Source organism: Nelumbo lutea, chromosome 1 (assembly GCF_056320005.1).
Source record: "Nelumbo lutea isolate HS-2025 chromosome 1, American lotus-T2T, whole genome shotgun sequence".
Lineage (NCBI taxonomy): Eukaryota > Viridiplantae > Streptophyta > Magnoliopsida > Proteales > Nelumbonaceae > Nelumbo > Nelumbo lutea.
The window spans coordinates 136,755,622-136,769,186 of NC_142684.1; the positions used below are offsets into that span (position 1 = coordinate 136,755,622).

The 13,565-nt window shown below is 39.1% G+C and overlaps 1 protein-coding gene across 2 annotated transcripts; it reads right to left on the minus strand.

Moving 5' to 3' along the window:
- Positions 1 to 1,489: 1,489 nt before the first annotated feature.
- On the minus strand, positions 1,490 to 3,495 carry LOC148877815 (CBS domain-containing protein CBSX5-like). Of its 2 annotated transcripts, none has more exons than XM_088944391.1 (2): positions 2,981 to 3,495; positions 1,490 to 2,595 (listed from the first exon to the last, which is right to left on the minus strand). In XM_088944391.1, exons 1-2 carry the CDS (start codon positions 3,316 to 3,318, stop codon positions 1,737 to 1,739), a joined length of 1,197 nt encoding a protein of 398 aa, XP_088800517.1. In that variant the 5' UTR covers positions 3,319 to 3,495; the 3' UTR covers positions 1,490 to 1,736. The 2 variants fall into 2 exon arrangements, with proteins under 2 accessions (XP_088800517.1, XP_088800525.1); XM_088944399.1 differs by having other exon boundaries at positions 3,002 to 3,459.
- Positions 3,496 to 13,565: the final 10,070 nt, after the last annotated feature.

Here is a 13,565-nt window from a genome sequence, read left to right on the forward strand (position 1 = left end):
CTGTTGATCTTGGAAAAACGTAGGATCGACTTGCAAAGAAACAATATTAGAGTGCCTGGTTTGTTTTTTCTGGGATGGGCACTCTAAAGTTTAAGTTATTGAATTGGAGATTTTGGAGAGAACTAGGAACTAGAGTATTTGAGAGCTGAATTGTGAATACTTTCTCAAAGGGAGGGAGCACCTTTATATAGGCGTAAGGAACCGAGAACTCCCTGCAATGCATTTGAGATTCTAGGGAAATCGTGCCCGCCAAGTTTGGAGGAAATCTCTCAACTGGATACGTGATCCACACAGAGGGATAAAGATTCGTCCGATCAATTCCGATTTGAACGATGCGGATAGACAGGTCTAATAGTCAAGCGTCATGATCCCATAGAAGTCGTAGACAATAACTCACTCAAGGGGGAGATCCGATCCGACAGATCGTTAATTGAATTCAGGCCAAATTGGCAGAAGCAGGTCGCCTCTCATGCCGACTTGGCATCTTGACAGAATTGGGGTAGTCTGATGGAAGCATGTCCCATCACACATCGACTTGAGATCTCATATAGTTATTCATAGTTCGGTCTATCGAGGTGGCTCCGAGGTTATTGATGCAATTATAAAGTGTCCGAGATGATCTACTTACGTGGTGCCAAGGTATTATTCAATTATTTTGAGATGCCGCGTATCATTATCTCATTAGAGGACCAAATTACCCTTCATCAAAATTTAAATTGATTTACAATATAAAACTCCACTTAAATTTATTCAAACGCTGATAAATTAATTTAAACCGAGAATGGAGTTTTATATCAAAACATCCTTTATGATCGTTGACCAACGGTTGCTTGCAATGTTTGTATATATGGCATTAACGTGGCACGTGGCAACAACAACACTGGCAAACAAAATACATCATCATTTTCTCACAAATCGGTGTATTGTTGCATGAGAAAATGCTTCTCAAAAATCGGCAATGGTGGCTTATTTCGATGCTGATTGTGATGCATAGGGGGGTCCTGATTGTTTGTGTTTTTCGAAAAACTGATTCTGTTCGGGTCCGCTGATTTCACTTCAATTTCACCGGTTGTCAAATGTCAATGCATGTTCCTATTTCTCTTTTATTCTGATTTGCTGAAACATTCCTTAATTTGCAGGGAAAATGAGATAAACAACATAAACTGCTGTTCCTTTCTCTCACTTTTACACGACAGAATACAGATGAGTGGTTGGTGTCCCTCTGAAATCCAATTTTTAGTTGTTCACTTGTTTGAGCCTACCCCGAGTGCAAACTCAGCTGCAAATCCTTGCCTATGATGACAACCCTGATTACAAACAGGACTGCAAATCGGAGGGAGGGGTTCCTGCTTTTTATGAATCAGTTCCAAAGACACACTAATCAGATAATAATCTCTTTGACAAAGCCGAAAGGAGTGGTCACGATCACATTTGGTTGAGCGTTTTTTTAGCATTTTACCATTGGATCGGTTTCTGTCAGATCAGATGCTGCCTCTCAAGTCTCAACCGAGAGCCTCAAATCGATTTGATTTTTCGTTTTTAAACAGACAAAAACATCAAGGAGAGAAGATACAAAAATCATACACGCACAAACAAACAAGCTCAGAAAAATATTCACATCCCTGGATTCACTGCATTTTTCTTTTTCTTTTTTTTTTCTCCGATTTCTGAAAGTTTTTGTGTTCACCATCTGTTTGAACACTTGGAGCCTCTTTCTCTCTCCATCATTTTCCCTTCTACTCCATGGACTCCAGATAATCACCGAAGACGTCCAGCATCTCGGAGAAAGTAACGATTCCGGCGAGGCTATAATCGTCTTCAATGACCCACACGTAATTCACGCGGTGCGCCAGCGCCTGAATCATCACCGCCACCAACGAGCTCCCTGGATGGCACACGATCGCCTCCGCCCTCCTCACCATCCTTGCCGAGTAACTCCCCGACCGGCTATACCGGCGCGACCGCAATGGCGCCGTCGGCGACGAGGCGAATTCCTCATCTGAAGAAGAAGACATCGAAGAAGACGATGATGTCGAAGAAACAGAGAATTCCTCCAACAGCTCCAGCATTCCCTCCAACTTTCTCTCTTTCAACCTCGCCTTCACCACTCGAACCAAGTCGTCCGGCGGGCCTCCACAGTCGATGTAAGCCATCAAGTCTCCTGCGGACAGGGTCCTGATCGCTGCTGCGACGGTCTCGTCGCAGCTTGCCAGGGTGAATGGGGAGATCTCCCCTATTAATTTCCCCTCGTCGTCCACCACGGCCACGGATGTCTGCTGAGACAGGGAACTGGAGATCAAGTCCACAGCTGAGTAGGCCGGGTCGTGGTATCCGACGGCCAGGACTTCAGTGCTGATGATGCCGAGAGATTCGACGGACAGCGCCGCGATGGGTGAGAAGAGACCGATGGAGCTGAGGAGGAACCGAATCACGTCCTCCTGAGTGAGCCAGCAGAACTCCCGGCCGTTGTGGAGTGTAGGACCGAACGAAGATTTCTGGAGGAGCTTTTTCCTTGAATTATTGCTGATGCTGCTCTGTATTGGAACGATCAGGTTCTGGGCTCCTTCGAGAATGAGACGAATCGCATCTAACAAGCTGAGAAAAAAGGAGAAACAGAAATTAATTGCCTAACTATTTTACTTGAAAATTTTTACATAGTAAAAGTAAAAAAAGAGATATTTAGTTGGAAATAAATCCCAAGAAATAGACGCATCTGCATTTATGATAAATGACAAATTTTGATATGAGAAGATCAATAAAATGGTAGAACAAAATTCATGTAACAATCCGGAACTGAAGGGTAAACAAAGGAAATTTTAGTTGAAAGGCAGTGACCATTGGCAGAGGATTTTCATGAAAAAAATATATATTTTAAGTAGCGAAAAAGAAATCAGTTACACCCTGAAAATTTCTCGACATGGAAAAATATATATTCAAATCTGAACAGACGCTAATGATTTTTTTTCTTTTTTATCTTAACCTGAAATGTGGTTCAACATGCCTCACAAACCCTGCAGCCTTGGGAAGAAGAACAGAGATCGGAGATTTAAACGCAGAAGAAGGACACACAAGGTTCTCCTCTTTACAGAGAAAGCAGATAACATCAACCATGCAAATCTTCCCGATACATCGACAATCTTCGAAGTCGACCTTGGGCTTTGATGAGTGATCGCAGCTCCACAGGCTGAGATAGTTCTCTTCTGAGCTCTTGAGCACCGATAACGCGTCGCCAATGGTGGCAGAGATCGAGAGCGACCTCAGCGCCGGTTTTCCAAGGCAGAGGTCGGATACCTCATGACCCAGCAAGCTCACTGCCATGCAAGGACGAAGATCCTCTAAACAGAGGGAAAAACCTGCGAAAACCCTGGAAGCGAGAAAAGTAACGAAGTTGGAAAAAGAGCGACTGAAAGACGACGAACAGAGATGGAAACTAGGATGAAAAGGTAGGAGGTCCAGCCTTTTTTTTATAGACAGCGGCTACCCGGCTACTGGAACACCTGTTTTAACAAATGAGTACGGTATATAGAAGCGTGGGCCCCACTTCACTTTTTTTCTTCTCCCAAGTTGGACCCACTACAGTTTTTTTATTAAACGTTCTTATTAAGTGGTTTTTAGGGCTTTTAATTACAGCTTCTGAGTGCGTTATCGCTAATTAAGTGGCAATTATTTATAGTGCCGGGTTGATATGGGTTGACCCGACCCGACTAAATGGAGGAGCTGCTGGATCCGACCCAACATGTCCTAATAAGGCTATAACTCTCAAATATGAACATTCAAAGGCTGCCATTTTCACGGGGTCGGTTTTTTTTTTTTTTTTTTTTTTTTTTGTGAATAAACTGATTCCATTTCACTAAACCAGAGAAAGAGATACATCTAAAAACGGGGTCGGGTTTAGTACGGGACTGTCTCAAAAGAACCCGGTCAAGCCTTACCCCTTAACCCGACCCACTGACCGTTCTTAACTTGTAAAGATCGTTGGAGAATCTTAAACCGTCTGATTTTGGTGTTGAAAATGGCGGAAGAGGTCAAATGAACTGTTTGGATGTGTTGATAGGAAGGCAGAAGTACTTTCTGAAGGTTTGCCACCTGTCACGTGGATTGAGGTTTTGGACCACTGTTAGCTACAAGTGTACCATAATGGTACCGAAGAATATAATAGCGAAATCTGTAGATGATGAATAAAAGAACGAGGGAGCAAAGCAAATGGCTGGCCTAAGGCAATGCAGTAGGGGAACGTAAAAAGCAGAAAAGCAATAAGCAAAAAGCATCTGTAGTGTATGGTTCCGGCAAACTTATTTGTTGATATTTGAGGTGGGGCTGATCCAGTAAGTGTCTCTATCCTCAAAAAGCGAGACAAATTTGTGCTTGTGGAACCCCAGTGGAATGGATGATCTCGTAGCCCAGAGCCAAGATATTGCCTCGTCGGAAGTAGGAAAGGTACAAATGTACAGTACCAAACTCTTACTATCTCCTTGGATGGGATGAGTAATGAGTTACAAATTTGTTTATCTCATCACGTCACATGCAGAGAAATAAGAAATTACATTAACGAATCAACTTGTTTTTTCCAGCAACTTTACTGTTTCAAGTTCTAGGGTTTGTTTGGGTAGAGACAGACCATGTTTATACATATCTCCAACCTTCCTGTCCAGAGTACTAGATTTGCATTTGATTGGACTATCTGTCATACTAACTCTACTGTTTTCATAGTTCAAGGGTTCGTTTGGCAGGGGCAGACCATGTTCATACATCTCTAAGAGTACTTGATTTGTATTTGATTAGACTATATGTCAAAACCAAAGTCTCCTTGTTTCATGCAAATTCTTATGATTATGCATTGCTCCAAGTTTTGAGACTCAATAAGTCAATAACTCATTAAATGCACTTAATATGCTTCCCAAAGAACGGTCCAAATTAAGTGCTAACAAGTAACAACAATGAATAAACAAACATCAGTTGAGACATGAGACAGTTCACTAACTACCAAAAAAACATGGTTCAAAGAAATATTTTTTTTAAACTATTCTTATGGTTTAGCTAATTCACTAACTTTACTTTTACTATTTAACTATATTTTGCACAATCCTTACTAACCTCCTTTACCGTTAACGTTCCATCATAAACCATTCATGATTATTATATTTTTTAAAAAATATAGTCCATGAGGGACTCACTTTCTCACTGAACGATGTTCAGAAAACTCGTCACAAACTTTGGGCACTTCTTACCCGTAGCAAAGTGCGTAGTGAAGAATTTCATGGACTGACTCCAATTTTTTATCAAGCCAGGAGGCAGTCTGCGGTACCATAATCTCGCAGCACCTCTGAAAGTTGTAAAGAATGCCATGTAGAGGTAGGCATCATCTGCCCCATGGAGTAGCATTAAGGATTGGAAGCTATCGCAATGGTCATTGGGGTCGGTATTCCCATCATAAGTCTTTGAGGTGGGTGCTTTAAAGTTCTTTGATTGTGGGGCCAAGAGGATTTCTGATGCTAGGGGGGAAGGCTTGATCAAAGGAATCGAGGTCGACTGGACTACTACCAAGCTAACTTCTTCCCTCCTCTTCTCAACCTTCGCAGTAGGGGCATCACTTCTCTGTCACCTTGTTGGTGTTGTTCACTTCTGTATCGGCCGGAGTCTTGGCCCTGACATTCTCCCTGTCTCGGGCATTCTGCTTGACAGGGGTCGTGTCCCAGTTGTCAAGGTGGTAGGACGGATCCGGGGCTGAGTCCTTTCTCATCACTCACGGGCTACTGGTTGCTGGGTTGTCGGTCATCTTGTCGATGGCGATGTTGGCCATTCTGGGGCTAGTGGTATTGGTCACTCTACGAACAATAATGCTGATCATTTTGGGAGTAGTGGTGTTGGTCATTCTGATGACTACGCTATTACTGGACATCAGGGAGGTGTTGGACCCCGAGGGGGCATTGGGCCCCGAAGCGGTGTTGGCCCCGAGGTGGTGTCAGACCTCGGGGTGGTGATGGAAGCTAGGGCTAGCGGTACTGCTGATGCTGTTGTGGTGGCATGAACGCTTCAAATCTCTCTTCCCATGCACGAATATGGAGGTCAATGCTTCTCACGTACTATACCAACTCATAGAACTGTCGTGCATCTATCCTGATGGGAATCATTGAAGGCTCTACCACTAGGAGAGGGGCGCTCACATGAGGCAGTAGTGTGTTGACTTGTTGTAGGGGGAATGTTGGGTTTTGTACAATTGGTACTCCTAGAAGAGTCAATGGCACTGAGATTTGTCCAATCATCACATAGGGGATCTTTGGATTCATCGTGGGCTTGTCTTGCCCCCCAGTGGCTAGTACTTTGACGTTCTTGTTGTTGTTGCTGGTAGATGCCATTGGATATGTGAGAGTGAAAAACTAGAAGTAGGAACTTAGATTTATGTTGTGGTTCCCATAGATGACGCCAATTAGTGGTGCACGATCTGAATACTCCTAGCTGGAGGACAGCTTGAACGTCAGTTTGCTTTGTTGTTTGGTTGAACTACTAGAGAAGAATGCTTAGAGGATCCGGGGTGGATTACCCAGTGTAGGTGCTCCGATGCTTAAGTTAGTAATTTGGAATGTGAGCTGAAAGCTTGCATGCTAGAAGGCTAGTGAGCAAATAATTGTGCATACCTTGTGACGTTTGGGGTAGGTGCCCTTATATAGGTGAGCTACTGTAGGTCTTACAAAACACCTTTGAGATTCTCGGTCCATGCTTCTAGGAATCTGTTCCGCACTCAGAGATGGACTTCGTGTGAACTGATAAGGCTTATCAAGTTCGTTCGATTTGAGTGGGATGAGGATAAGGCTTGTAGACGTGCAATGTGATCTTGGAGAGGTCGGAGACAACTGGCTAGCTATTAGAAGTTGGCTATGTGTCACCTTAGCAAGTCGGACCATCACAAACTTCTCAGACCTCGGTCTTGGTTGATGTGCCCAAAGTACCCAAGCTAATCTGGCCTACTGATGTGGCAGGGAACATTGAGTTGTCATCTAGTCAATAGATCGCTTCTATGTGTTCGGGTGTTAATAGATCGGGCCAAATTACCCCTTATCAGGGATGAAAGACGAGACAAAAATGGAGACGGAGAAGGAACAGCAATATGCGTCCTATATTAATTGGATTTTATTTTAAAATTTTGATATTTTGCTGTTTTTTTAACACTTAATAGTGATGTCAATTGTAAAAAAGCAATAGGGGTGGTGTAAGAAAATGGTTAAACAATAATGATAGAATTAATTAATTAACTAAACCATAACGATAATTTAAGAAATTTGCCTAAAAAATATACATTAATTAATTTAAGATCCCACCATCGTACGTATTTAAATCATCTACTGTCCAGACTTTTTGCTACAGTTCGCCCCCACATCCAGTGCGTATAGTTAAAACTTACAATCGTAACTGCTCACTCCGGAATAAATTCTTCAGGAAAAGTGTCTCCGACGATGATAAAACAAAACCTTTTGATGATTACTATTTACTAATGAACATGGATAATCGATCCGACCAGAAAAGAGAGAATCCACCGGGGCTCGTTTTTCCTTTAGCTCAGAATGTGTTTGAGTTTTGATGGATTAACTCGTCCGAGTCACAATCTTCAATCTACGTGGGAAATACAGTCACATCACCCAAGGTATATGGAGTCGAATATTCAGTGATTATACTCAACTGATTCCAGAATTTTGCATCCTCTAATGCGGATCACTAATTAAAACCTGGGGAATTTTTCTTATAAAACCTAGCAAAGATTTATTAAGTTTAAATTTAAAAGAAATATAAATATAAATATATATAAAATAATATAAAATATAAGATTTTGCACTCTACACAATTGTATTAAGGAATGATGAATTGGTGCAAATGGTATGATCGCATTCACAGTCTCTTCCCTTACCCGGTTAGCTGGGTCTAGTGGGAGGGACCCGTACTTGATTGATAAATAAATTACTTTAACTTTGGTCTCTTGTTTACTGAGTACTGATTCATTAATATTAGCTGGGTCACAGTGGACTAAATATGGCCCCTACAGTCCCAATAACTTGCCAGCTGGCATACCATGTTTCAATCATCACCACTTAATCACCCATTTCTTAGCCGAACATCGACATGGACAAGAAAATTAAAGCCTTTTCAATTTGGTAAAAAAAATCATCGATCTCACTAAGCTGATATTCATTGGTGGTGTGCATGGTACAAGGGGCTAAATATGGTCTAAAGGAGTTCAAATCTGCGCCCCACCGCTTCTTGTCCCACAAACGCCCTACAGAAAAAAAATTCACCATCTGTCTATTCGCACGTGGTCAGTATTGCCACGCACAGGGTTAATGGGACATTAGCCTCAAAACTAGCTCAAAACCCTCATTTCTACGTTCCCGCCCCCACAACCGATCCCTTATGCTTGAACTGCCAGTCCCCTGGTCATTGAACTCGTCTCAGGACAAAAAAGAATCAGGGTTAACATGGACCGCGGAACAGTCAATGGCCAGATTAAAAGTGTAATTGAACATATGATATCGAGAGTTGGTTTTGCCAAGTGGCAAAGAATTACTGGTCTAATAATAAAGAAGAAAGAATCTACGGACTACGGGTTGTAAGGTGATGTACATGACAGCTCACACGATCAAATAGTGGTCATGGATTGAAAGCTTTCAGTTTACGACAAGGCCAAAACAATCAACTTACTTTATTTGTGAAATAGTGGACTATGGAATCCCATGTGAGTTATTATTGTTGTTCTTACTATAATAAGAATCCGGGCCGCGACTCCTACTGTTAGATTTGTCCCCTTTCTATTTTATTCAAAGACCACAAGCTGTAGGATAAAAAAGGGTTTATGCAAGTCCGGTTTTCTTCTCACTACGCACAGGTGCGTATGGCGTATGGACCAGTTGGGTCGAATCGATTGACCAACCACGAACACGAAGGATATCGGGTCAAACGCGTAACTTGCATAATTCACCAGTTGCAGTTGGGCCGGAATATTCGTCAAATCCGTTCCAGAGCTGGCCTGGGCCCGGCGAAAGTTGGTCGAGCCAACAGGGAGATTCATCCGCTATCCGTATGGTGGGACCCGCCCACGTGAATGAAAAAGGCTGATACGACGACACATCACGTCCTGGGCGGGGCCCATATCCGTAATAAGCAAAGTACTCCTGCAATTTTGCAGCAATCTCGTACCTGCAGGCTGCAGCTCCACCTATCGTGTACGGCCTAAAATGCCCAAATGGACAGACTTTTCAAATTCAGGGCATTACGAATCCACATCTCCTCAGTCCTCACAAGTGTCTCACAGCACATCCCGACCGTGAATAGAAAGCATCTCCCAAAGGCAAGTACGGGAAATATTTCTAATACACGGTTGGGATGTTCCCACAGCACATCCCGACCGTTCTCTGTGCGTTGTTCATGTTTTTTTTTTTAACCTAAAAGAATTAAAATTTCAAAAATTTCAAAAATATTATAGTTTTTTAATAATAATATCTATTTATTTCACGAAAAAATACATTGTAACCTAATAGAAAAAATAATAAACCGTTGTGGAAAATAGGGATAAATCGGTTAAACAATATTTATTACAATAAATCAGGTGAAAAGTATTTACGAAATCAAAATATTCAGTTACAATTGTTCAACGGATAAAGAAATATCACATTATTTCATAAGCTAATGCCTTAATAAGAAAAAGTTTGTCAGGGAAGTGTTGCTGTCATTTTACCTATCGTAACACATGATCCATTGCAGCCGGGTGTATCCAGAACATCTGTCATAAAGGATGTAAGGACGTAAGGATGCTTCAATTCTGATATACAATAAAAAGAATTGAGTTATGACAATCTAAATTTTAGAAATAAAAATAAATTTGTAGGATTCTAGGGTTTTAAGAATTTGAAAAAAAATTAAAAATTAATATTAAATTTAAGGATATTTTATTAATTTAATATTGAATAAAGGAAAGGTTGATTAAATTATATGTAAATCCTGTTATTTATTCAGGATAAAAATATTTTCTTATCCACATTCACCATCCATCAACCTGTCCCAACTCCTAAGCTTAGGTTTTGGAATATGTACAAACCATGCATTTGTAATATACATATTTGGATGTATACAAACTGAACCTTAAAATAGAATTTGAACGTGCAATCATATTCGCTGCCCTTATGCCCTTGCATTTAGTCTGTGGTTTGAATGTTTCACTCGTGTGGTCATGGGTGATCCCAACGTTTTAGCTTTTCAGCAGAATGTAAAAACATTATCATTGGTCATTCATTTTACAATCGATGATAATGTTCCACACCAAGGAGACGTACATTATACTACAGTCCAGTGTAGAATTCTAATAGCCTTCCCCCTTATAAATCACATCCTGTCCATGCATTTGACATCAATTTATGGTTAGAATTCATTTCACATGTAGGTGGGACTATGAAATCTAATGTGGGTTGAATAGTCATTCTACTTAATAAATTTATGGATTGTGCTGTAAACTGACATGGAATCTCAGTAAATCTCTATTCATTACTCTCCACTTAGCAATGCTCCCACTTTTGCATTCCTATTTGAAGGTAAGGTTCAGTTTGGAAGGAATACAAATGCAAATATGTACAGCATAAATACATATAAAATAATATAAAATATAAGGTTTTACACTCTACATATTTGCATTTATACTCTTTCCAAACTCAGCCTAAAAGTCAATTAATTGAGCCCTCTTGTATCCCTGGGCTGTCAACCATTCGGGTCTGCATTTGCATTGGGACAAGGTGTTTCAGTTCCAAACTGATTATTAATTATAACCTCAGTATTGTCCCAATTAGTAATCAGAATAATTGGGCCTGACCTGATAAACTTGATTATATTAACAATTATGGCTGCATTTGTTTGGAGTGTAAATCTCATCAATGTAAAACTCCATTAGTGGAGTTTAGCACTGAACTGTTTGAAAAAAGGTGAGCATTGAAAAACATGACCATTGATATAAAGCTTCATTATAAGTGACGTTTTACACCGATTTACAATGTAAACCAAACCTCTATCCAAATGCTGATAAAACCAAACCGATGGTGGCATTTTATACTGCAAACAAATGCAGCCTATATTTGTTTATTTAAATAATTATTTACAAATTGAATTTTAATGATATGGTCCTAATAAAAGTGACAATAAATTATTTATATGTTAATAAATTAAGTGTTTTAACTAATATTATCGATTAAATTTGTTACTTCAAACATAAAAATATAATAAAAATTATAAAATAAATTAAGAAATTATTACATATATTTAATACAATAATCAGTTCAGGTCAGAATGAACTCAGAAGAAGCAAGAAAATGACCAGAACCAGCATAATTGATTCGATTCAGTTCAGTCAATGAAGCAGAACCAGGCATTGGACAGCCCTACCAACTTGATGGACTGGATTCATTATTTCTTCTTTTTTAAGGAAAATGACTTGTACCTCTTCTCGGTTACCCGACAATCACTTAAACTTCATTTAGATCTAGCAAAAACCACCCTTCACTTTTAAAAGAAGCATGTAAACCCTCCTTTCTGTTACTTTTCTTTATGGAAAACAATACAAATGCCTTGAGTTTTTTTTTTTTAAATCTCACTTTTTCCCATGACAAACTTTGTTGGGATGAATATTTACTAAACTACTCCAAAAGAAAATAGTTAAAATTAATATAAATATAATTATATTTTTCATATGATCGATCATATATATTATATGAAATTGTATATTTACATTAATTTTATAATTAATGTTTGCCCCGTTGTTACCATTAATCTAATAGTTAACTACATAGAATATTTTCATGTGATTGTCATGTGCGGGTTTATAATTTTTAAAACCTCATATTACTATATTGTTATTTGTTAAGATCATTTTGTACTTTTAATTTTCTAATTTTATTTTATCGTTAACCCTGTCAATTAATCGGGGTGAAATATTGAAGTCCAAAAGTAGACGGGTCTTTGTTGCAAAATGAAGTTTGAGGTGCTAAATATTAGGGGTGCAAGTTAGGTGGGTTGGACTGGGTTTACGGTCAATCCAGGCCTGAACCTAAAATTTGGGTTTAAGACCCGAGCCCGAGGTCAAGTTTGGTCTTCCCAATCCAAGCCCAGCCTTTACAATAATTTGATGCATTCGTGTTGGGCTTAGGCTCAGGCCAGGCTTGGGTTGGTCAATGAAGCCGTTCTAAAATTATATATGTATATATGCATTTATGTAAATATGTATATATATATATATATATATATATATATATATATATATGTATGTATGTATAAATGTAAGTATGTATACAAATATGTATTTATATAGATAAATATGTATACAAATGTATATACATATGTATGTATGAATGTATATAGTTGGGCTGTGTTCAGGCTATCTAAGGACTAGGCCCAAACCCGTCCCAAAAAATAAAAAAGCATGACTTCTAAAGCCCAATCCTAGCCCAAGGACCGAAAATCCAAGCCCAGCCCGTGTAAAAGTTTTGGGCTGGGTCGGTTATGGCTCGAACTAAGCCCGCCCAAGTTGCACTCCTACTAAGTATCACAACTTCCTAAATATATGGTGGATGTCTATAGTTTACCAAAATATATAATATTTAGGCCTTGTTTGCTTTTTGGTAAGTTACTCGGATAAGTGTTTCTCCCCAAGTAAGTGCATTTATGCATGTTCTTTTATTTCCCAGGTAAATATGGCAACGGTCTTTTTAACCATAAAAATTCATTATTAAAATGGGCATTTTTGTCTAATCCAAGTATTGGTAACTTTCTCCAAATGGAATTCCCTTGTCTCCACATAAATCTAAAAAAATAACATTAATTTCTTAGTTTCCCCCTCTCAAAATCCAAAAAACGAACACCCCTTAATGTTAATTAACCTAGAGCCATAAAATAACATTGACATTCTAGAATAAGTAAAATTGGACTTATCCATATAAGTAAAATTGTAAAGTAGACATTTTTCAACATTTAACATTGACATTCTAGAATAACATCTCTACCTTAAAAGGTCAGATAAATTAAGCAGAAAAGCAAATTTTACAGCTTAGAGCTCAAAACATTTTGTCTAGATATGGAGTTTAGTATTAGTTAATGACACCTAAGACATGACCCATTGGAACAGATGTAAATGCTGTAATAATGACTAATAATTATAGGTACAAATAAGATGCATATTACTCATTTCATTACTAAACTACAACTACTCTATTTATTGAGTTCCATTTATTGGCAAGAAGGGAAAAAATCAAAATAGAAAGTGACTTTCTTAGTTTGAGTAATGAAATAAATTTGAAAAGAAACGAAAGTCGAGACAAAAATAGGGAGCTAAATCTCCTGACCTCTTTAATTTTCTATCCTTGTCAAAGAAGAAGGCGGAATTAAACAGGAAAAAAGTGGAAGCAAAATGCCAAAATCAACTACTCTCTTTCAACAGAACGATGATGATAATGATGTTTGTGGGTTGAGTTAAATGAACATAGTAGCAATGAAACAATATAGGTAATGGTTTCAAGTGAACATAGTAATTGAAATAGTATAGG